The 24102-nt window shown below is 49.4% G+C and overlaps 1 protein-coding gene across 2 annotated transcripts in view; it reads left to right on the plus strand.

Moving 5' to 3' along the window:
- The first annotated feature begins 457 nt into the window (after window positions 1-457).
- Window positions 458-24102, plus strand: part of LRIG1 (leucine rich repeats and immunoglobulin like domains 1) — a 92447-nt gene continuing 68802 nt past the window's right edge. Inside the window, exon 1 of one of the 2 annotated variants that reach the window (XM_054837963.1) lies at window positions 458-973. In XM_054837963.1, the coding sequence (XP_054693938.1) occupies window positions 792-973 (182 nt within the window). In that variant the 5' untranslated portion in view covers window positions 458-791. The remainder of the gene's footprint in view (window positions 974-24102) is intronic. The other variant, XM_054837962.1, reaches the window with a different exon arrangement.

Below are 24102 nucleotides of genomic sequence, written 5' to 3' on the forward strand. Positions count from 1 at the left end.
GAAGGGCACACTGGGGTGTGGGGGTGCCCCCAAGCCCTGGTCTATGCAGCAGATTCTCCACAGCCACGGGAGGGAGATCCTCACGCACCAGGGCGCGAAGGGAGGGGCGGCGGGCGCGGCCCCTTTAAGAGTGGCAGCGCGGGGGGGCGGTAGCCGCCCGCGTTCACACCTGGAGTGGGAAAGGGGGGCGGGCCCCGGGGCTCCTGATTGACGGGCCGTCGGCATCAATGGGGCGCCGCGGCCCCGCGCCGGGGGGCCTCTCGGCCAATGGCGGCGCGCGCGGGCCCGCCGGAGGACGCCCGCCAGCCAATGGGCGGGCGCGCGGGGGGCGGCGCGGCTACATGTTGCGGTGTCGCCAACGTGGGTCCGCGGCGAGCGGCGCTCGGGCCGGGCGGGGAGCGGCGGGTCCGGGCTGGGCCGGCGGCAGAGGAGCGGCGGTCGTGGCGCGGCGGCCCTCAGTCTCGAGGGAGCGCACCGAGGAGGGGGAGCTCCAGCGGCCGCCGGGTCGGAGCCGTGTGGCGTGAAGGAGGAGGAGGAGGAGGAGGCGCTTCCCGCGGCGGGGACGCGGACCCGACCCGCCTGGCGGTGCCTGCCTGCCCGCCCGCCGGCGGGTGGATGCCGGTGCCGTGACCGCCCCGCGGGGCCGCGCCGCCGGCGGCTGAGGCGATGCTGCGGGCGGCAGAGCGGCGCTGAGGGCTCGCGGGGGTTCGCGGCGTTACCGCTGCGCTCCGCGCCGGGGCCGCTCCTGCCGCCTCCTCCCGCCTCGGACCTTCTCCGGTGCCGGATACAAAATGGCGGTGCCGTCACGGGCGGGCGGCGGGGCGGCGGCGGCGCTGCTGCTGCTGCTGGGGCTGCTGGGCTCGGCCACCGCCGGCTGCCCCACAGGCTGCGCCTGTGGCGGGGAGCTGCTGAGCTGCGGCGGGCTGGCGCTGCCCGCCGTGCCCCGGGACCTGCCCCGCTGGCCGCGGCACGTGTGAGTACCGGGCGGGGGCTCCGCCGCGCCGGGGAGGGGGCGAGCAGCGGGCGGGACCGGGGAGGGGGGGAAAGGGGCTGGGGGCGAAGCGGGGGTTTGGGCAGCGCCCGGCTGGGTGCGCCGAGGGGCTTAAAAAACAACCGAAAGAAACGAAAGTGAAAAGAACCCCGAAAGTGAGATTTATTGCTTCTTTTCAAAGCAAAGTGACCTGTGCCGCCTTGCAGGCGCTGAGCCGCGCAGCGTGAAACTTCTCTCGCGATCCGGTGTCTCCTCTGGCTCCCACCCGCGATGAGGAGGCGGCGGGTGCGATGCTGGTCCCGGGCGAGAGGAGCTCGGGGTCCCTGTCCGCCCGGTCCCTCGCGGGGCTGGCTCTCCTCCTCCTCTGTACGGGTGTCCTGGAGGGAGAAGGAGCCGGGCGTGGGGTTGGTCCCTACTGATGGGATCTGCTGGAGATAACGGCCAGCTCGGGCTCCCGAATCCTTATTAGGACATCCAGCCCGGCCTGCTGCCCCGAACCGGGGTGCGCCCCAGCCCTGCGCCCTGCTCAGCATCGCACCCTGCGCCCAGGTGCCCAAATATGGACCCTGGCACTGGGGCCACGATCCGGACCTGCCAGCTGTTCAGGTGCGAAAGCCGGCGAGGCAGCGAGCCCGGGTTGAACCGGAGTCGTGGGTGCTTGTGGTGCTCTTGGGGTGTTTCAAGAAGAACCAGGTGGTGGCTTCTAATAAAAGCTGCGTGGCTGGCAGTTATTCGCTCGGTTCTTTTGGCCCGTCTATCAGAGTTATTAACCTGCCGTATATCATGTGTCCTGGGTGGCAGCTGAGCTTATAGACCAGCATCTGGTGGTTCATACAGTGCTGTGGCTCTTTTTTTCCCTAGAAGAGTGTTTTAAAGTGTTCAGGTACATGCCCAAGTGCAGGACAGCGTGATTGCAATTTCCCATGAAGTACAGCGGGTCTGCTCTGGTTGTGTAACCGCTGAGCGCAGCTGCTGTTCTGACCTGATAAGATTTGAAATAGAACGTGGGACATGTGAAGCACGGGAGGTTTGGGGGAGAAAGTGTGCTTGGCTTTGACAGCTCAAGTCATTTGACAGTGCAGGAGGACTGAGTGTATGTATGCGCGCTCATAATGTTGTAAAAATAAGTGTCCTCAACTGTTAGCTAACCTTGGGGGAAAAAGGATCCAGAAAGGGAGAGGGAAAAGTGCCTCAGTGCTGCTGTTGCTGGGTCTTTCTGCTGTTGAACAGATTTATAGATTACTGAATCTATAAAACCCCTGGTTGTAATAGATACTCCTCAGCTCTGCCAGGAGAAAGAACGGTCACTGAAGTTTTGCTGGAGATCATCCAGCTCCTTATTAAGAAGAATTATTAGAGGTTTGTCAGGTTCTGGTATTATTCACTTTTGGCTGTAGAAATGCCTTGTTTTACATCAAATTGTCAGGTGTCATACAGAGAGGAATGTGTAGCCTCTGCATTAAAACCCTGACTCATCCCATTCACCTGTTGCTGTGTGCTCGGAAGGATCTTTCCTCCAGCCGCGGGCACCTTTCAGAGCAAGATTTTAGTCTTCTCAGCATAATTCCAGCATCCCCATATGCCTCTTAAAATAGGACAGTGTATCTTCATTCATGCAGAGAAATCCATTAATAGCCCAGTCTGAACAAATTTATTGTTATGGTTTTTTTGGGAGTGCTAATACCCAGGAGTGTCTTGTTCATAAGGAACAGATTTTTGAGTGTCTTGAGTTCAGTTTAAATTTTATTGCTGAAGTAATAGCATGTATAAATCTACTGCTAAGGACCTGTGGGCTGTTGATCTTTTAACCACTTAGAATATGGTTTGTCATTTTGTAAATTCTAAACTAACAAAAAATTAGCTGAAGTGGAAATTTGTGATGACTTTCATATCTGACAATGCAAAATCAAGGGGTTTTTTGTTCTCCATAACTAATATAAAAAGCAGACATTTAAGCTATTGCAGATATTTTTGGTTTTAAAGTAATATTGTTTCGGATCACTTAAAATCACTTAAATCACTTATTTCAGTTTAGGGGTGCAAAGCTGAAGAACATTTTTTCATGCTTGGTAGGGTCTTAAATGCAAACTTCTGGTGCAGAGAATTGCTAACTAATTTTTTGGTTGCTTAACGTCCTCTCTGAAAGCACTATGTGCTGGAGAAAAGTTCACTATGCAACTATCTCCCTTGCTTTTTGTCTGTTTGGGGTTTTTTGGTTGTTTGAATTTTTTTACATGCCCTTTTAAAGAAGCAGAAGGCAAATGTGAAGGCTTGCAGCAGTCCTGGACTGACGTAGGAGCGCAGTCTGAGGGTGCGGGTCCCCTGGCCATAAACCGGGGCGAGACGGGCAATGCTGGAGTTGTGCATCCCTTGTCTCCATCGCTTCTGGGCAGGCTGCATCTCCCACCAAAGGTGTCTGCTTCCCCGAGGCGATAAGCTTCGGCATGTTGAATCGCTAATAGGAGACGAGATAAATCCTGTTTTCAGTGACTCGTGCTGGCTGTGCTTGAACTTTGTTAAAGTGCTATTGAAAAATCCCTCCTTAGTAGTTTATCTTTTATTCCTAATGAGTGCCGCAAAGCTGAAGCAGTGCCTGGAGTCGGTTTTCAGTGCGTTGGAGATAAAGCTTTTGTTTGTAGGGTTGGAAATGTGGCTCTGCACACTGGGGAGATTTCTGGAACAGACTTAATTGTGCCATGTATTTTGTCAATAGGACTACAAGTACTGAGGAAAAGCATTGGGATCTTTTGAAACTATTGTTACTTCTCTGTTGGCAGTAGAGCTTGGAGTTGTAATTTTTCTCCCTAGCTTTCAGAAGGCAAAACTGATCGCAGAAGGGCTGGTGCACTGCAGTTGCTCACAGTTAATGCAGCGTGGCACAGATGGTTGTTTGGTTTTGTTGGTTTTTTTTCTCTTCTTAAAAGCAACAGGCAGCTCAATGCTGTGTGCCAGTTATATAAGTGTGCAGGACTTGCTGGCGGAGCACCCCTGCGTAGGGCACGTTGCAATGCTCTGGCGTGACCCGCGCTGTCCTCGCAGGAGCCACAGCACCCAGCTGCTGTGAGCTCTGCGGCTGTGAAAGTCCCTGGTCCGTGGGGGGATGCCAGGAAAATCAAACTGCGGAGTGGTTGCTGTGTAGGACTCCTTTGCAGTGTCTCGCTTCGAAGCTGCTGGAGATGCTTTTGTCTTTTTGTTGTCTGAGTCTGAAGTTTGTTTTTACATTAGAGTGTAATAAGCTTGGCCCTAAAATTTATGCCACATAAGTACGAAATGCTTTGTGCCCAGAAGGCGAAGTGCAGGGCTCCAGCAGCGTTGGTGACATGGCACATCCCCTGCATCTTCTGTTTCTGTCTCTGCATGCATCTTAATTTTTGAGGAGTGGTGGAAGAAAGATTTCTTCTAGGCATCCTGTATAAGGGGATTTTTTTCGTGGTAGAGCAATAATATTTTGGGTACAAATTTTAATGGTGAGGTTGCTTTGGAGCTGTGGAAGTGCAATTGGATAGCTAATTCATTGCTGGTATGGTCTGGAGGAATGAAAGTTATTTTAAACAAATGTGTGGTTTTTTGACCCAAATGACTAGGGGAAGGTTTTGGGATACTGGACATCTGCATACAGACCCTTCTGCCTCTGGGTCAGTGTGTGCTTTGGTGTGTCTGGGAAAAGGTGGAGAGCTGGGGTAGGAGCTGCTCTTGGTTTCCCAAGGAGGCTCTGGGGTTTGGCTATATGCAGAAGTTGCCTCGAAGCACCAGCTGCGCGGATAATGGCTGTTTGTGCGGTGCTGCTGCTCTCTGGAGAGAGCTGGGCAAAGCATCTGGATGCTTTTGAAGATCCTGTGGGTGCCTGTCAGTGGTTTTAGGGGCCTGGAAGTGCATTTGAACTCAGAGTCAGGAGCAGACTCCTGCTGTGCTCAAGTGTATGTACACAAAGATTTCGGTGAAGGTAACAAAACTGAATGTTTGTGCTCAAAACTACCTATTAACTTAAATTTCTTGCTAAAGTGGGGTTTTAATGTGCCAGGTCTTGTTGCTCTGCTCTCACATGTTAGGGTAGCTTCTTTGCTTACTTGGTAGAGCAGAGTGGGACTCAGCAGAAGACTTGCTGTGCCGCTGCCTGTGTGCATGGTGCTATCTGGAGATGGACATCGGTTGCTCTTGGGCTCTGGAGTAACTTGTGCTCCTCTGCCGATGCTGGAAGAGAAGGTGGGTGGATGGGGGGGGAACTCTCCTGCTGACAGTGCTGGGAGTGGGGAGTGCTGCTGGCAGTTCCTCCCCTGCATGTCCCACTTCCAGCCCTGCTGAAATAATGGAACAAAGATTAAGTAATCGTCACCCTGGGCTTGTGGCGCCTGGCCCTGTGCAGCTGCAGAACCCTCACCGTGTGCTGGCTACCCGGGGGGCTGCTGGGTTTGGAAGTATGGTTAGGAGAGGGGGGATGCAGATCAGTGCAGGTGGCTGGTCCCCCTCCCTCCTTCTGAGGAAAGGGAGTGGAAAACCAAAGAAATTCTGCAAAGCCAGCAGGTCCTTCTTGGGTGGTGGTCTGGGGGAATGTTTCCTGCTCAAGTGGGACAGTGCTGGGAGCTGGTAGTGCTTGTAAAAGAAATTGTGCTCAGCTTGTTACGATGTGCTTGGGTTTGGTGCTTTCTGGACCATCCTCATGAGTGGCCTTGCTCGGGGAAGGTCTCCAGCCCCAGGGCTGTGGGATGGCTTTGCACCCTGCAAGCTTGCAGCTGCTGCTCTGGAGCTTGATCCCCGTGAGGTAACAGCAAAGCCTCTCCTTGCAAAGCAGTGCCTCTCCGGGCCTGCTGCTTATGTGCAAATAAATACCTGCTCTTGCAAATAAATCCACCCTTCCTGTGAACATGTGTCAGTGGATTTGCTGACCACCCTCACAGTGATGTGGTATTTATTGGTGCTTACTGGAGAACAGCAGTTAACAGCAAGCCCTTTGCAACTGCTGTCTGATCTTCTCATCTTAATCCCCGAGTCATAGCTGGGGCAGAAATTATCTCAATCAGACTAAGATTAGAAGTGCATGTGAGATTCATAACGAAGCCTGAATGGGATAAAATATCCCCACCAAGAAGTGTTTCTGGCTCTTGCAGAAGCCCCCGGCTGCAGGTGAAAGGCTCTTGGACCCCCTCAGCCTCCTCTGCATATTCCTCTCTCCTTCTGAGAAACTTCATGGCATTTAATCACTTCGAGGCTTTTCCTCTCTGCAGTGACTGCAATTTGAAACGCAGGGGTCCCATACAAAAGGAGTAAGCGCTCAATGGGCTGTGTTAATATTCAGTGCCACTTACAATGGGTGCAGTTTGAAAAGGGGAGAATGGATGGTCTGGGAGCTGGGGGAGGAGGAGCTGTGGAGGGAAAATTCCCAGGGCAGGGGAACCAGCATCTCAGTAGGCAGCCGAAAAAGTGAACACACTATCAATTGTTCTCTAGGAAAATCGACCATTATTATGTGTTAGATACAACTTAATATTTTCTTCTTTGCTTGTGCAAACTGCTCTGCAATTCGGGGGATGTAAGGTTTGGGGGTGGCTGAGCCTTGCAGGAGTTTCTCCTTGGAGTTCAAGGGATGAAGGAGCAAATGTGAGGTTTATTGCCTTTCCCCTTTGCTTGCTGGCATCAAAAGGCTAGAGGTAGAAAACTGATATGTTTGGGAGCTCAGACACTTCAACAAAGCACTTCAGATACTTAAATGCTTCCTTGAGCATGGGTGACATTTCACTTCCCTGCTTAAAGTTAAGACTCCTGGTGCTGGAGTCTTGTCTCTGACTGGGGTTTAGGCAGATGCAGAAGTGCTTTGCTGAGATGGGGCTTTAGTCTGTGTGAGCCCCACCTGGTGCAGGGAAGTCCTGGGGTGCTGCAGGATGCTCCCCAGTGTGTGGCTTTAGCAGAGCGTGCTGGAAGGGTTCAAGGTGGCCTCATGCTGATGCACTCCCCCAGTGCCTGAGGTGTGTGTGCATGCTCCTGGGTTCATCGCTGCGTGTGCAGCTCCCACCAGCTCTGCAGGGCAGCCAAGAGTGGCCCTCACCATGCCCAAGCAATGCCTGCCTCTGGTTTCCCTCATCTCTTTGAAGAGCAGTTAAAGTTTTGTCTTGAAATCCGAGTGGCTTCAAAACTGGCTGATGGCTATCATTTCTTGGTAGCCAGCTCTGATGAGAACTTGTGTATTGTCCCTGACTTGTATGTCAGCTGCACCCAGAAACTCTCAATTAGGGCTGCAGGGCTTTTAATTGATCTTGTTGTCTGCCCCATGAGACACCTCAGATTGAGTTAGCTCAGCTCATCAGCTTTTAACACAATCATTTTGTGCTGCTAACCTAATTGCCAAGTGTGACTCCCTTGTTTTGCAATGTGGAGCTGGATGGGGTCATGTGGATGAATGGAGTAGAGATAATTTAGGCTAATGCTGCTGGGAAGAGCCATCTGTGAAAAATCCAGGCTCCAGGTTCATCAGCTCTGGGGGACCAGGGCTGGGCAGGAATTAACACCTCGTTTAGGGCAAGGGGGAGTGATTTAGCATAGAGCATGGCTCTGGTGAATAACAGTGAATAAACATAGCCCCTTGTCTGGGTTGTAGTTTCATGCAAGCCTGGGAGGTTGGGTGCCTGCTGGTAGCTCTCCTCTGAGGTCCCTTGCTGGTTTTCAGTGGCACACGAAGGAAGGAGCAGAGCATGAGGCTGCAGGAAGAAACAAAGGGGTGAATAAGTAATCTTTCCTATTTCCTGGTGTGTCCAGCTCTTAAATGATGTGCTAAGGAGTAGGGACCCGAGTCAAGGACCAGGATGCCGTTGTGCTAGCACAGAACATGAAATACGTATTATTATTGTAGCTGAGTCATCCATTAATAGTTAACCAAGTCCTGCACTGCAGCCAGAGTCCTTCAACCCCAGCCTCTTCTAGCTTCATAGCAGGACCACAACATATGTCATATGTTATGCTCCCTCATTATATTTTCAGCACGCTGTCTCTCAAGCCGCAGCTGTATAATTTTGGAGAAGTCTAGAAGCAGGCCCTGTTATTTTGGGGGCACCACTCAAGACCTGATGACGTGTCGCATCCAGTTCCAGGAGCATGGTTCACTTCTGTGTGGTTGTGTTTTCAGTTTGAGTGAGAATTGAAGGACACATCTCAAACTGTAGCCGTCTGCCTAGTTTTTATGAACGTTAACTGTGCTGGATGTGCAGGCAGGATGATTGGTTATTTGCACTTGTCGTGGCAGTTTTGTAGTTTGCTGCAGTGGCTTTGCATGGATTTCAGCAGGCCCTTTACAATTGAACAGCTTTACACAGAGCTACAGTCTTATATATACTCCAGTGTCACGCACAAGTTGTGTTTAAAAATGCATTAGCTGTCTAAAGCTTTGTTCTGGAGCTAAAGTTTTGTGTACAAGAGAACTTGTTGTGGTTTTTGGGGGGAGGAAGGGCATAGATATTGCTGCTCATAATTAGGCAGTAACTTGTGTGAATTTTCCTTTGTCTTTTTTGGACCCCCTGGGACAATCTCATTAATTTTGGAAATCTGCAGAGGTGCAATCTAAATGCATTTCTTATAGCCTGTATAAGGGAGTAGAGGTTATGTATCACAGATGTTTTCCTTTGAAGGGACCTATTTTTTTAGATGAATCCTTTCAAATTAGAAAATACATCCATTGAGTTCAGTGGAAATCTGGCTGTGAAATCTTAAGATACTTAGACTACCTCCTCCAGATAGTAGGTGTTTGCTCACCACAGAAAGGCAGGACAAGCTCTCAGGTGCAAGAAAAATCAGATGCAAAATGCAAAGTCAGGGCTGTGCCACTTCCCACACATCGGGACATGGATACATCCTCACAACCCACGTGCCTCTCCCTGGTTGCCCAAAGCCTGCGCTTTTGGGATGGGTACCTGCCAGGATGGGACCTGGTTGTCTTTCAGTGCTGTGAGTGTTCCTCTGCCCTGGAGAGTTTACCATCAACACCAGCGCTAACGAGCCTCCCTCCAAGGACTGCCCTGCAAGTTCCAAACGCATTTTGCCTAGCTGGTGTAGACCAGGCTGTTTTATAACTGCACTTAAAGTCTGTTTTAGCCTGCCGAGTGCCAGTATAAACACAGATTTTCTATGTTATCTATCATCTAGAAAATACTTCTAAAAAGCGATGGCTGGCCAGCAGGCTGGTGCTCGCAGTGTGTGGCAGTGCTCGGCTAGTGCTGTTTGATCGCCAGCACAGATGGGTGCCAGGGTTGGAGGTGTTGAACTGGATGTGCCCAGGGCTTGGTGGAAGGTATTCAGATGGAGATAGCAGGTTCACTGGGCGTTGTCTTCTGGTTGTGTTTTAAGGATGTGATGCTGGAGGTGTCCCAGGTGCGTAGGTGCCCCACTGGTGGGGCACGCTGTGGGTGATGTCTCTGTAAGGGTGGTGTGAGACCTCGTGGATGGGGGAGCTGCTGCTCTGTGTGTTGTATCATGGGTAATAAAACAGCTATCATAGGAAACTGCTTGGCTGGAGGCCCTGTGAAAAATCACCCTTAAATGTGTTCCAGTTGTCCAAACAGTGGTGCCTCTCCTTCCCCCGGTGCCTGGGGAGCAGCCCCGAGCAGCCTTTGCTTGCTTTGCTGCAACTCTGTCCCAGCAGTGCTTAGCCAGCTGCAGTCCACCCAGGTTTGAGAGCTGTGAAAAAGCACCAGTAGCTTTTCTTTAGCATAGACCTAAAAAAAAAATACCCTCCAGTGGTCTGGGCATCGTGGGCTGTTACTGCAGCAGCCTGGTCCATGAGCAGGCAACCTGGCTATTCCCCAGCACAGGGTGGTTGCTTTCAGCTTGAGGGTGCGTAGAGTCATGGGGTTGTCTCCTTTTTCACCAGCCTTTGCAGCATGAAGGGATGTGTGGGATTGAGAGTATAGCAGGGATATGTGTGTGCCTGATGTCAGCAGTGACCTCTGTCACTTGCAAAGGGTGAGAAGGTATCTTTTTATGATCTTGGTGGCACCTGGATGCTCCCCACCCTTCATCCCTCCCATACCTGTCTGGTGATGGCATGGCCAGTGTGGAAATGCCAAGTAGTGCTGACACAGGGCAGTTGGCTGGTGCTTGCCCTTTGTTGCCTGTGGTCTGACTGTGCTGGTGAGCCAGGAGAGCATCCCCTGCTCTGGTTGTCCCTTTAACTCACCATAAACCTTTGTTGTCTTCTGAACCAGGGGGCAGAGTCACATCCATGCTTGGATTTCATTTGTTTTGGCAAAATGGGGAGGCTTGTCCTGTTTTAGAAGATTTAAACAAACCATATGATGTTTTATTTTGAAAGGTGTCATAATACTTTCCACTTTTCCTTTGATAAGCATATTTTTGTGCTGTTCCTATCTACGTTGGTCTGTAAACAACTCTGTTCCTCCTTTTTCTAAGTTGGAATACTTGGCTTTCAAATGCCTTTGGATTTCTGAAGTAGGGTACACATGCTGCATTAAATCAGTAAATAAGATAGTGTGTATTTTTAGACCTCTCTGATTTGGAAGCATTTGTGAGTTGTGCTGTCTTTATCATTTGACAGGGTTTTAACCCCCTTGTATATCCTCCTTCCTCCTTTCCAACATTTGTTATTGAGAAGATCACCATCCAAAAGCTGTTGAGATTGATGGATTTAAGGAGTTTAGATGACTCTGTGTTCATGAGAACACATGAATTAACTCTTCCTGTTATAGTAGATTAGAAAATAGTTTAATGTTAAAGATAATAAAATGGTGCCTAGGCAGAGTCCGTCTCTGCTGTGAGTGGGAGAGGAAACATTTTCTGGTTTGGGAGGTCTGCAGAGCTGAGGCTTCACCTCCGACTTCTGAGTGGTTTCGTCGCAAGTGGTGTCACTCAGTTTGCCTGTTGAGGAAGGAGCCGGCAGCCTGCCTCTCTGCTCCGTGGGGATGCGTGTGGGACTCGCTTCAGCTCCTGCACTTCTAGTAAATGCATCTGTTTATCTCTGTGGGGCTCAGTCCAGCTCACCAGTGAAGCTGTTTGGCTTTTGACTTCATGGTGAGCTGAACCCCTTCCCGGAGCTCCAGTTTCATTCTTACTGACCTTACCAGCAGATGTGTACTGGTCTTTGAATTAATCTCCTTGGACAGAAAGTCGTACAGATCCGACAGGATGTGTTTGGTTTATACTGTCTACTTAAAACAGCAGTTGGCTTTGCTTCTCCCTGGTTTAACAATCTCTGAGGCAGGTACTGCTTTTTACCCGGGTTTCCTGAGAAAGGAAGCTATGCAATGGTACATGTGTCTGTTCTCTCCCCTGGAGCTTTTGATGCCATTGGCGAACTTCGATTTGAGGGGAACACTCAAAATTAAAATACCTGCCTCTCTCATAGGCAGCAGGCTGGGGAGAGTGGCTGTACCAGTATTCCCACCGAGGGAAGGGAAGCAGTGTGAGGTTATCCTGTATGAGACATCAAAGAATCCCTGTGGGGGGGGAGCCGTGCCATTAAACCATCCCTGCAGGGAAAGTGGATAATGGTGACCCAGTGGTGAGAGACGGCTCTGAATGCTGTGCTTACCTCTGTTAGGAGCTCAGTGAAGGAGGGGTTCAGGGTCTTGCTGGGATGGTGCTGGCATTAGCTAATGCCTGTAGGTGGGAATGGAGGGTTTGGTGCTGGGTTTACTCCGCACATCGTTCCTGTGAACAGGGGATGCTGTGGAGGCAGCACCTGAGTCCTGGCCTCTTTGGGGACCTGTGTGATCATTTCTCTGTGCGTAAAGCAATGCCACCCATGTGGTAGGGGAGTGCCTCAGCCAAAGCAGCAAGCCCTTGTGACTGCCATTGCCACAGCTGGGAATAGTTTTTGGTGACTTGCTGCTCCCCTCTTGGAGCAGAGTTTCCAGGAAGAAGATGCCTTCGCAGCCTGATGGGTGTTGAGCAATCGGCTGTGGGTGGGAAGCAGTGGTCCTGGGTGTCCACATCTCCCTGCAGCAGGGCAGGGACAGCTGCCTGGGACTCCTGCCTGCTCTGGCCACTCATGGGGTCTGGGCTTTATAGCAAGCGTGGGGAGAGGGCAGAACCACGCAGCTGGGCAGCATCCTTGGGAGATGCCAATTCACAGGCCAGGTTGTTTACTACAGTGTTTCTCTCTCATGGTTTCTAGCACTTGTCTCAAGTGCTACCACTTTGTGGTCTGCTTAACAAGAGCCTGACGAGCTGTCCTTTCAGCTGTCAGGGATGCTGGGACTGTCCTGCATCCCTCTGCGCATCTCCCGGACTTGCTCCAGCTCCCATGCTTTCCTTTTATTCAGATCGCCTGAGCTTTTTCTGACACCTTCCCTGTGTGCCCCTCTGCCCACCCTGTCCTCAGGTGATGGTCCCTTTTGGCAGCCCCGGTGCTGTGATGAGCTGGTGGTGTGTGCAGGCTGCTGCAGGGCTCTGGTTACTGCTGTTTACTTTGTTTGCTTCACCCTCCAGCTGTGAATTCTTGAGCCAACTCAAAGGCAAAGTTTTCAAGCACCCCGTATGCAAGTTGTATTGCTAGTGTGAGGCTTGCTGGGGAACAGGCTGTGTAAGATTAAGCTATTTAGGCTTGTTGTAATTTTTTTTAAGGTCAAAACAACACAAATCCAACTTTTTTTGGGGGAAGAGGAGGCAGCTGAACACTTTTGGGGGCTGTGTGCTAATTAATGTTGCTTTGTTTGAGAGAGGCATGGCTAAAAGAGGAGGAATTCAGTGCAGGTTTATGGGCCTGCACATTTGGAAACAAAATGGGGAAGTTTCCCTGTCCAACAATTTCCAATTGCTTCCTCTATGGTTTCCCGAGTAATCCTGACAGTTATAAAACTGTCTGCCTCGCTGTTGCAGGATGCATCATTCCTCAAGTCTCCCCTTGGACCACCATCTCCCCAGGCTGCTCCATCCCCTCCCTTTGGGCTCCCTATGCCTTTTGCAGCTGGTGGCAGGAAAATTTCTGACCCCTGGGAAGTTGTTTTCCTGCTGCTGCTGGGATAGACAGTAACAGTGACAGCCCTTGTGGGATTGGGAGTGGATTGAAAATGTGCCTTGAAATGTTTTGGGGAGGTTATGGTCTGTTGCAGCTAAAATGCCTTTTGATGGTTTTTCTGGTTTGAAATGCGGAATCCCTCTCAGCTGTTTGGATGGCTTAGGAACCACCTGGATGTGCTGGCCCTGAAGGAGCAGAGCCAGTTCTTCTCCTGGTGTTCTGTGGTGTTGGGGGGGAGAAGGTTGCAGGTTTCTTATTTTAGTCTGAGTCCACAGGAGCAAAGGTGGAGGATGAGGTGGGATGAGGCACTTCTCCCTCTGCTGAGACTTTGGCTGCTGGTGCCTTCCCCGTTCTGCCCTCTGTGGCCACCTCCATTGAGGGCTTTCAAGTCAAGGTGAACCAACCGTATCCCTCTGTGTGTAATACTTGACAGGGCTTTTGGGACAACATGTGGCTGTTTGAGCTGTGCCCAGCCTGCTGCTGTAGTTGCTTTCCACCCTTGGTCTGTGTTTGGTCCAGTGCTGTGACACTGGTCCTGGCAATCAGGAGTTAAAAGCATCCTTCCAGCCTTCATTTCAGTGTCTGCTGGGACTCTTGGGGAGCAGGGCAGAAATAAGTGACAAGCTGATGTAGCAGGAGTTGGGTCTTGTTTCTGCTGCCACCAGCAGACTGCCGGCTTGGGCAAGGCTCTGTTGCCTGCAAATGGTCCTGTAATTAAAGCAGTGAAGATCCCTCTCACCTGACATAAGCCTATAAACAGTAGTATTTATGGATGAGTGAGAGGTCTAGTTTTTGTGATTTTGTGGAATGCAATGGCTATTTCCAGAGGACAACTCAAGTATTGTCCTGGGAGCCATGCAAGCAGAAGACCAAGTGCATGCTTGCCCTTTGGTGCTTCTGGACAGGGAGACATTGGGAAGTGGGTGGATCTTGTCTGGGGAGAAGAGAATCTGCCCAGAGCTTTTTCACAGCGTGATTGTCTCTGAAGGCCAAGAAAACTTGATCTGAAAGTCTGTTTTATTTATTCATTCCTAACTCCAGCCCTGCTTTGAGGGGAGCACATGGAGGCCACCAGCCTTGCTAGGCACGCAGGCTGTGCTGGCACGGCTGTGTTCCCGTGCTGGAAGAAAGCATTTGGGGTGATATTTGAAATGCAGCAGAAAACCCACACTTCCTTCAGAGTTTTGACTCTTGCATTTTTCATCTTGGGCAGACTTTAAAGCTTTCTGCAGCATTCGGGGGAACATTTTGGTTTCCCTTTGCCCACATGTCAGCATTCCTGAACAAAGCAGCCTCAAGATTTGTGGAGCAGATTCTTGAAATTCTGCAAATGTTTTGAGCCAGTAGATGTTTCCAGAAACGGCCTGAGCTAACAAAAAGAGTTGGTAGGACTTGGGCACAGCTTGGGGAAAATAAAGCAATTTTTATCCCTCTTTAAATGAACATCATTCCAATCAAAACCACCATCCCCGGTCTTCGAAGCTGTTATGCTTCTCCACCTTGCTGCTGTTAAACCACAGCTGTGCTTATTTGCACAAACCAGATAAAGAAGATATGCATTTTAATACTGAGGTTTGTTGCCCTGCTCTTGCACTGACTTCCCCTGTGATCCTAACGATGTCATTTAAGGCTAGATCTGAGAAGGGGTATAGATACCTAAAGATGGACTTAGGCAAAAGGGAAATGAGGATATATGGTAGCCCGTGTACCTGCAGGCACTGCAAACCTGCTTAAGCCTTCTGGGATGTTCTCCTGACCATGGTTCAGTCTTGTGGTCTCCAACACCCCATTGTTTACACCTTGCAGCTGTCCTGCTCTGTTGTGGATGCTTCAAACATATGTTCATGATGAGCTTTTGGGGAAGAGCTCAGTGGGAGCCACTGCTTTTGCCCAAAAATGTGGAAGTGCTGCCTTTTCCTTGGGGCTGGGTGGCCAGCAATGACACTTTGAACAGGGAATGTGATGGCAAGCCTTGCTCGCTGCCTTCCTGTTCTGATTTAACTGTGCTTTTGCTTGTTGCTGGGGTTTAGGCATTAGATGTCTCTTTCCATGAGTGTTTTATTACAGGTGTGAGCAAGAGTGACTGGGAAGGGGATGTGGAGTGTCTCACCACCCAAGGCAGCTGTGTGGAGGTGCTGGGTGGCTTCTGTGTCTGGGACCATTGACCTGTGTATCTCGATCCCTTTTCTGAAGGTGAAAGCAGCAACCCTAGTATGCACCCATTGCTACTTTGACCCAAATGTGAGGTTTGTTTTGGGGTTTTTTTTACTAGCACACTTCTGGCGTGCTCAGGGATTGTGGTGTTAATGTTTTTGGAGAGCAGGTTTGACTCAAACTAAAATTGCTGATTGATTCCTTTTTTTGCCCTTCCTCCCTTTTCCTGTTGAAGACAAGAACCACTTCAAAGGCTCAGATGTGTTGGTGCCAGATGCCATGCAGTTATTGTTAGAAGAATCTGAAATATAATTGAAAACAATCCTTTGTTCAGCCAAGCCTATCTGGCTGTAGGCTTTTGCTCGTGACAGAAATGGGTGCTCAGCCTATTCTGCTAGATCTGGTGTCTACGCACTTGTCATGGCAGATGAATCCTCTGTGAATTCTCTTACACCTGGTAAACATTTGCAAAATCTGGAAAGTGTGTATTTTAAGGCGATTTTCCTACCTAGGAACCTACACTGATACTCAAAAGCTAACAGCACATTTATGGAATTTTTTGCAGCAATAAAATGCATCAAATTGGTCTTGGCAGGTTAATTTCAATAGAGATGCTCCAAGTCTGGGTTCCTCTGCTTGGCAAGCACAGAGTTATCCCGTTTCTTTTAAGACTTGTCTTTTCTATGGGATATAGGATATTGTTTGACTTATCAAAAACATTTGTAAAAGCATTGATGAGAGAGATGTCAGCATTTATTTTGGTTTTATTTGGTGTGAAAGCAGAGGTTGGGGTAGGACATTTGTAATCCAGCTTGGTTAGTTCTCTTGGTGAAGTCCATGAGGCTGGGAGGCTTCTGAGGAGTCCAGCAGACTTAAGCGCTTTGCATGTAATAGCCTTCACTCGCCTGATGCTGAACGCGAGCAGTTTGCAAACATAATCTCATGGGGTGTGAAAACATGGTACATGGTTGCAAGATGCATGGTGTATTTTAGATTCCTGTTTCTTGTAGTTATTTCCTATATATAACTTTGAAGAGTGTACCAGGTCTGTTTTGGACCAGAATTTGAACTGCTGCTGTGCACGTTAACCCAGGGTATTGCCCTGTGGCTTGCAGGCCACCCCACGCTCTTGTGTTCTGCACAGGCTTTGTGTGTCTCTGTGGACATCGCTTTGTCCCTCCTTGCTGCACGTACCTGGATTGGGTCCTCCTTGGTCCTGGGGTCATGATCCCAGAGGTGCTAAAACCATTAGTACAGCAGGGTGCAAGGAGCTGGCTTCCTTGTGGAGGTTACTCCTGTAGCCTGACTTGGAGAAATGAGTCCCTCTGAAATTTAATAGGTCCTTTAGCTGCGTGAGGGTTGCTGAATTTGGTGTTTCTTTTCCTTTTAATTTGCCTCCCCTACCAAAAGCACTACCCTCATTGTATATGGCTGCCTGTCTGTTGTTTATTATCTCTGTTACACTGTGGTTAGTGCTCACACATGATATTTCTTTGGTTTCGGTACAGACTGAGCGGGTTGTCTGCCACTGGATCCAAAAAATGTAAACTATTTACAAATGAAAAATACTCTCCAGTTTTAAAGTGGTCTGTTGTTCCCCTCTCCCTCCAGCGTGTGCACATTTGGCTGATCTTGTGTAATCACACTGATGTGAATCCAGATCTCTTAACAATTTATGGGATCAGGGGCTGCCTGGAGAATTTTTGATGTGACCTTGTGCTCATGGAGGGGAGAACGCTAAGCAATAGTGATAAAAGTAATGGAAAAATGTTATTTGGCTGTGTTGCATTCAGTGCAGATATGGGCCCAAACTCAGATAAACCTTCCTTCAGAGTTCAGGGATTCTTGATTTTGGTTTTCCAGTTGGGCTCATCTCCATCATAAGCAAGTCTTAAAAACTAGGACAGAAACTTATTAATGTGCCTTAAAATGACCCAAAACAACTAGAGTGCTTTTTTAATACTCGTTACAATTAAACTCTGTTTGTTCTCTGTCTTTCAAGCATGTACTTAATTTTATATTGAACTAACAACCTATGTTTAGTCTCCCAGGGAAGAAAAATAAGACAGGATTTAGTAACATATTAAGGGAGGCTGGGGTAAGTTTTCTGTGTCTGTTGGAAAGCAGGGCAGGAGATGATGCTGGACAGGCTGGACCAGAGGTTGAAATGGTCAAGCCCAGGAGAAGGAGAAGAGGACGCTGTGAAGTAAATACAGGGTGTTTTAATTGAGAGCTTGTTAGCAACAGCTGATGGCCTGTTTCAGCTTGAGCCCCTTGTTGTTCTCCACAGAGCGTGATCCCTGGTTGGGATGAGCGTTGCACACTGGCCTAGGAGCATCGGGGCATCGATGGACCTGGTAGGAGCGAGGGCTGTGGGGAGCAGAGCTGTTCACAAAGTCCTCCTGAAAGCGAGGAAATTTTGATCTATGGTGACATGGTTTTCCATGCAACCGCAGTGACAGTAAATGAGGCAGGACTGTCCTGTTTCCTGCTGAAATCTGGAAGATTAGAGGATAGCAGAAAAAACAGGTGGGATTTTTGGGGGGACTGTTCAGAGCATCCCAGCTGGCAATCATTCAATTGAACATGGTGGAAACTTTGTCATCAGCAATGCATTTAGACAGCCTTTGCCATGTAGCTATGATTAGTCAGTCTGTAAATTGTGCAAAAAATTTAGCAGCGTAACTGGTGCGTACAGAAGTAAAACATAATGAGAGTAAATTTGGTATAGTTTCAAGTTTTCTCTAGACACTATTTGCATTGATGGTGATAATCCCTTGTTCAGTAAACCCCGTTGGTAGGAATATAGGGTTTGGGTTTTTTAATTTTGAGTATTTAAGAGCACCTAAACACATTTGCACTTCTGTCCCCCACAAGACAGCACTTTTTGGAAAAGGCTGTTACAGCCTAGCTGAGGCTGTGGAATGAAGCTTTTAATGTACTGATTGCGTATTAATGAACAGCCAAGCAGGCGGAATGGTGCCGAAAAGCAGTGAGTGAGAAAGCCAACAATATCAGCGTGAACTTTGCACTCCGGAAAGTGCGAAGTGATGTTAGTGAAAAGAGTTTATTGCACAAGTGGAACACTGCGGTCTTTTTTTTATGCCCAAATTTCTGTGCTAGTAAACAGAGGAAGAATAATTGGCTGGTGGAGCTCTGGTGGGTTCCCGTTAACCTGTTCTGCACCCCTTGAAACGCTCCCCACTCTCACGAGTGTTTTGGCAGTGTGGGTGCTCGCTCCTGAGTGTTTGGCATGCTGTGGCTGGCATATGAAGCTGCAATACCTCTTGGGGTGCATGGAGTTACAGTGCACATCTGGTTTGTATCACCTTCAGTGGGTTTTATTACAAGCCGTACTGCTCAGTCTGTACCCTTCTCCTTGCCCAGTTCTGTCCCCCAGCATTGGGCAAGTGAAATCCCAACCTGGAAAATCTACCAAATGAGCTGAATTAATTAATATAATGGCTACCAATACTGGTATGCTTTTTCTGGTATTTGGCAGAAATTGGATATCTTGGCTCTTGCCTCTTCATTAGCCAAGTTTCTTAATCCCGAGCTCATTACCAAGTCCCTGGGAGTGGTGGTGTTTTTTAAGGGCTCCCTGCCTGCTTGGAAGGGGAGGCTGGTCCCTGCCAGCCTCCCGCGGAGCCCCAGACCCACCGTGGGCGAGTGCCGGTGGTGGCATGTCCCCACGGGGTGGTCGGGGCAGACCAGTCGTCAGGTGCAGTGGTTTGTCAATCGCTTGATTATGTCCTTGTGCTCCACAGCTCCCTCCAGGAATGTGCAGTATTTGGCGCGGGGGCTTGTGTCTACTGTGCAGTCGGGGACTTTTCCATCGGGAACATTGGGAGTATTTAAAATGATCTAGCAAATATTTTTAATTTTTTTTTACTGAATTGGTCCTGGGCCAATTTTTGCTTCTCTGATGCATAAAGTGGGTTTGAAAAAAAAAAAAAAAAAGTCGTTGTTTCTCCTTCTCCCCACATTTAAACATTTTGGGAATGGCAAGTCTTGTCAGCCTTGGCTTTGCTGGGGGGGGGGAGACAACCCTTGAGGAGCTTGGGGATGTGTGGGGTTTTTTTTGTGGGTTGTTTTTTTTAAATGCGATCTCAAAACCCCGAGGGAAGGTATGGGAGGGAGGGAAGGAGCAGGTCGTTAACAAAAGCTTCCTTTATCCCAAATGTTAACGAGGCACTGCCATTAAACAGCAGCAACCACACAAAAATTTGCCCAACCTGACTTGGTTCTCCATTGTTTGGCCATGTTTATCTCATGCTCTCACTTTGCTGGTTCCCCGCTATGGCCCTTGCAGTGTTTTCCAAGGCAGATAAACCCCAAATTTGTAACATAAATCTGTTTGGAAATGCAGACAGATTAAAAGAAGACTTCATCAGACCTTGCAGGTACTCGCAATTGCCAGTAATGTGCATGGAAAAGAGCAGATGAAGTCTGGTTTCCTGAGGATTTCTGTCTCCAGGGCTGACTAATGTTTTAATCGACTTCTGAAGAGTTTTCCTGTTATCTCTGCATCGTATTTTAGTATCACCCTCCTTCCCTCCCGGCTGTCCTGGTGTATTTTGGGAGTGCATGGGGCTGCCTGTTCACTGTAGCAATGGGCCCAGGCACTCCCAAGCCAGGGTGAAGGCTGCACCCCCAGCCGCTCTCCTCCCCTGCCTGCCCCCCGTTCTTCAGCCCCACAGGAGCTCACTCACCTTCCCACCCCTCTGGTCATATCTCAGGTTTAAAGTATTTGGGATGAGGGCATGCGTCTGCAGCCTTGTCTTCCTTGGAAGCAAGGCTACAAACAAGTTCCCCCCCCCCCAGTCTGCACTTTTTGTTATGATAAACAGAAATTTGGTAACTCTGGTGCATTTATCCTCTCCTTAGTGGAGCAGTGGAAGAGATACTTAGGGTTTCACAGAGGCCCTCTCCAGTTTTCCAGGCTGTTTTTCATGGCAGGCTGCAGTGGACACCTGCCCGCCCCCCCCCGCCCCCAGCTTTCCTCTTGCTTCTCCCAGTGCGGTGGGGTTGGTGTGTCTTGTCACCACCACCCGCTGCCCCCATGGACACTTTTGGGGGGCTACTGGAGGCAGTGGGGAGCATGCCGAGCTCTCTGAGCTGGAGGTTACACCTCAACCCCATGCCTGCTGCATGGCTGGACTTTGGAGCTGAGCTCTCGACGAGGCGGGGCGGGGGGGGGAACTCCAAAGGAGGAGGAAATGTTTGTTTAATTCCTGACGTAGCGTAAGGTTCAGAGTGAGCAGATTGTGAAACGGCGCGGAGTGGGGAAGTGCTTTGCCCGCGGTTTGCAGATAACGTGCAGAACGGGCAGCTGGTGTGGGGCTCGGGCTGCAGCGGCTGAGAGGAGGGCAGAGGGGTTTGTTTGTTTGCGCAGTTTGTTTTTAATTTAAATAACCTCTATAATCCCCTCCCCCCCCCCCCAACAGTAATTCCTTATTTATAAAGGCCTCCCCTTATTATTTGGCCTGAAATACAGGCTGTGCTCCAGCTTTTACGATCGGGATTAATTTTTTTAATGGGTGCAGGCAGGGGGTTGGCAGGCAGGGGGAGCGGGCAGCACTAGCCCCCCTGTTTTGCATTTCCTCTGCTGTTGTGGGGCTTTGGCTTCTCTCTGTGCATGCCCCAGGCCAGCCGCCCGCTGCCCTTGCGGCTTTGCTGCTATAAATTAGGCAGCAATGTGTTCCCGGCTGGAGTGGGGCGGATAATTGCTCTGGGCAGGTTTACTGTGGGGAGGTGCGAAGTGCCCGCTGTCTGTCTGCCCCCCGTGGAAGCAGGACTGCAGATGGGCTGGGAGGGAAGCGTGGGAGAAGGGATGTTTCTTTGCTGTGGGGAAGGGGGAGCTGGTCAGGGAGGAAAGCGGTGATGTTACCCAGCCCTGGAAGGCTGAGAGTCGTGAGGTGTGGTGGGCTCTGAGAGTGCTCGGTGGGTGTTTGGGGAAGCCCTGGCTGTGTGATCAGTGGCCCCAGGGCTGGGTGGCACCATCTATGATTTGCACATCTTGGAAGTCTGCTTGTCCATCAGCTGCAGAGTGTGCTTTGAGGAGTCTCTGCTTTGATATCCCAGCATGTCTGGAGTTTCACACTCTGCATTCCCATTATTAAGGATGGGGGCAGAAAGGTGACAGGAGCCATTCTCCGACTTCTCATAAATATCACAGGGATTTCACAGCAAAGTGTGGAGACTGTTGAAGGTGGTTGGACATACCAGAAACTTTATGAAATGGTTGGATTTGATCAGCGCTTAATCACTCTCATGCTGCTTGGCTCAGCCTCGATTGCCCTCCCCCTGTGCCAGAGGAGGCAGTGGCTGCCGGCATCAGCCTTGTGCCTCTGCTGCTGGCTGCATCTGACTGTCGGTGGTCGACGCACAACAGGGCGTCTGTAAATGTGCAAGGTAAAATTTATCAGGTGTTTAGTGTGCTCTTGCCATAACAAGGAAGCGGTTGGACTGCACCAGGTTGCTGATGCCCCTTTAGGTGTGGGACAGTAAACCGAATGCTTTCCCTACCTCTGCAGAGGTGTGTGGAGCATCACAGAGGGCTTGCTTTTGTGGGCAGCCTTGCTGAGCCCTTAAGTGACTTGTTCAGGTGCTGCTTAACAGGCAAGGGTGCCTTGTGTTAAGGTTTTACGTGACTACGCTGTCCCATCCGCTGCTGTTGTGTGTGTTGGCAGCAGGCAGCCACATCCTCACCTGCTGCTCAGTTGGCCAGACTTACCTGTCAGAGCCCCGTGGGGCGAGTGTAGGATGGCAGAGGAGTGAGAGCTATGCCCTTAAATTGCTGACAAGAGTATTTTGGATGTATGGGTTCCTGAAACCTCTTGCTAACACTTTCCATCCATCATCCTCAGGCATATGGCTTCCCTGCTCCTGGCTGTCCAGGCTTATGGCGTATCCTAGAGGCCTTTTCTCCCTGGGTTTAGAGGAGCTCTGTCTCTGCAGGCACATGCATGCACACATTTTTTTTTCAGCCAAGTCCTTCCCAGCCTGAAGTTGCACTGCTCTTTCATTACCTTGTGGGCCAGCATCCAATTTTGAGCATGGGAGTGATATACATTTTTGATACTCTTTGTACTGAAACCCAGCTTGCTTTTTTTTTCCCCTAGCAGAACTAAGCTGAAAACTGCAGATATAGGTAGGAGTTTCCAATCAATTTCATAAAGTTATTAGCAAACAGGAACTGTACACTTTCAGCAGCAGCAACATTTTTAAAGTTTGCTTACAAGCAGTTTATTGATTTAGCAAATAGGTGGATAACACAAGCCTGGAGGTGTATGATGGTTAATGTGTAACTGTTAAATAGACTTATTTGGACACTCTTTCTGTGTTCGCATGGCAATTAAAGCTTATAAACCTGTGGAGAGTGTTTTTTACGTGGAGTAAAATGGGAACCTTTATCCCAGGAAAGGTTTTCATGGAAGAGGTACAGTGTAATTGTATTCACGTGATTTGGTGTAAGCATGGGGCTGCAGGAGAAAAACCAGCTGCTAGAGCTCATTCCTGCGGCCGATTGCAGTATTGCTGTGTATTGACTTCCCTCCCAATGGCCAATTTGGTATATTGAAATGAGTGTCATTCTGTGGGGAGTTTTTTATTGTGAGTCTCCTGAACAGAGGGTTGCGTCCTTGCTCTAGACAGATTATTTTTTTTGGCTCTTGCCCCTATGTGTGTTTTCTGTCTCGGAGCAACTTCGGCAGTTGTGTCAAATTTGCTGGAAGAAAAAGCATAAAATGGTTTCCTGCTGGCTAACCTGATCAAGCAGTAAATGTGTCCCGTAGCTCTTGAGCTCTGTCCTGGTTAAAGTAATCGCATAGGAACCCAAGCTTTGTGGGAATGTGGGAAAGCCTTAGTTTCTTTTCTTTACATTTTTTCTTCCCCATGCAGTGTATTTCATGGAAAGCGAAGACTGAGTGAGATGTTGGGGATTCAGGAGATGAAGTATATATGTAAGCTGTAGCTCCTCTTTTTGACTAAAAGAAATTAAGGTTGGAAAACAACAGACTTGTTTCAGGTCTTTGCAGCAACACCTTCTCCACACTGGAGCATGTGGATGGTGGGGGATAAAAGATGGAGGGCAGCCTGATTGCAGAGCTCTAGGCAAATATTGACACCAGATTTCTTGGCAGACGTGCCATTCCTGAGATGCCCTGGGAGTAAAAGATTCTTCACTGGCGCTCGCTGTTGCATGAAGCAAGCCCCTCCTGGGATGGTGGAGGTGGTGGTTAAGGGGGAGAAGCTCATCAAGAGTGGTGGAGCTGAGAAACATGATGCTAAAGGGAGTTTCACCCAGAAATACTATGGTATCATGTTATGAGGTCTCTAACAAACAGATGGATGGTCTGACAGACAGCGGAGAGAGATGGGACACCTTGGTATGTCTGCACTGCTAATCTGGCACAGATCCGGATGCAGGGGATGCATGCATCTGCTCTGCTCTTTGCACCGCAGGACAGCCGTTACTTCTTCACATCTTTAAAAAACAAAATAAAAACCAACTGCCGGCCACAGAAAGGGAAAATTTTAAGATTCTGTTTTCCATCAGCAGTTGGCTGCCTAGGCTTTGAGCTGTGGCAAGGGTGTTTTGCTGAGCATGTGTGAGAACCTGCTTTCTGTGCTGCAGTTCTAGAGAATACTCCAGAGGATTGTTAACATCAGCCAGATACCTCTGTAGTATGGCTTTGTAGCATAGTCTGGACAAAAGGTTAAATCAGGCAGTTGTTTCTGCAGTGTTATTTCCTATACAACACTCTGGAGAAAGTTCAGTATCACTTAGTTAACTTTTGCAGAGCCATTTCCTGTAGGTTTTGTTAGAGAAAAGCTAGATTATGTGTTTCCAGTTGCAGTAGAGTTATTTTTTCCCCCTGTAAAATGCACTACAATTTATTTTTACACAATTTTCAGTGGTTTGAAAAAGGCTTGCGGGGGGGGGGGGGAAGCCTGTGTGTTTGGAAGATTCAGAAAGTTTTTTATTTCATACCTCGCT

The sequence above is a fragment of the Grus americana genome, chromosome 11, assembly GCF_028858705.1.
Source record: "Grus americana isolate bGruAme1 chromosome 11, bGruAme1.mat, whole genome shotgun sequence".
NCBI lineage: Eukaryota > Metazoa > Chordata > Aves > Gruiformes > Gruidae > Grus > Grus americana.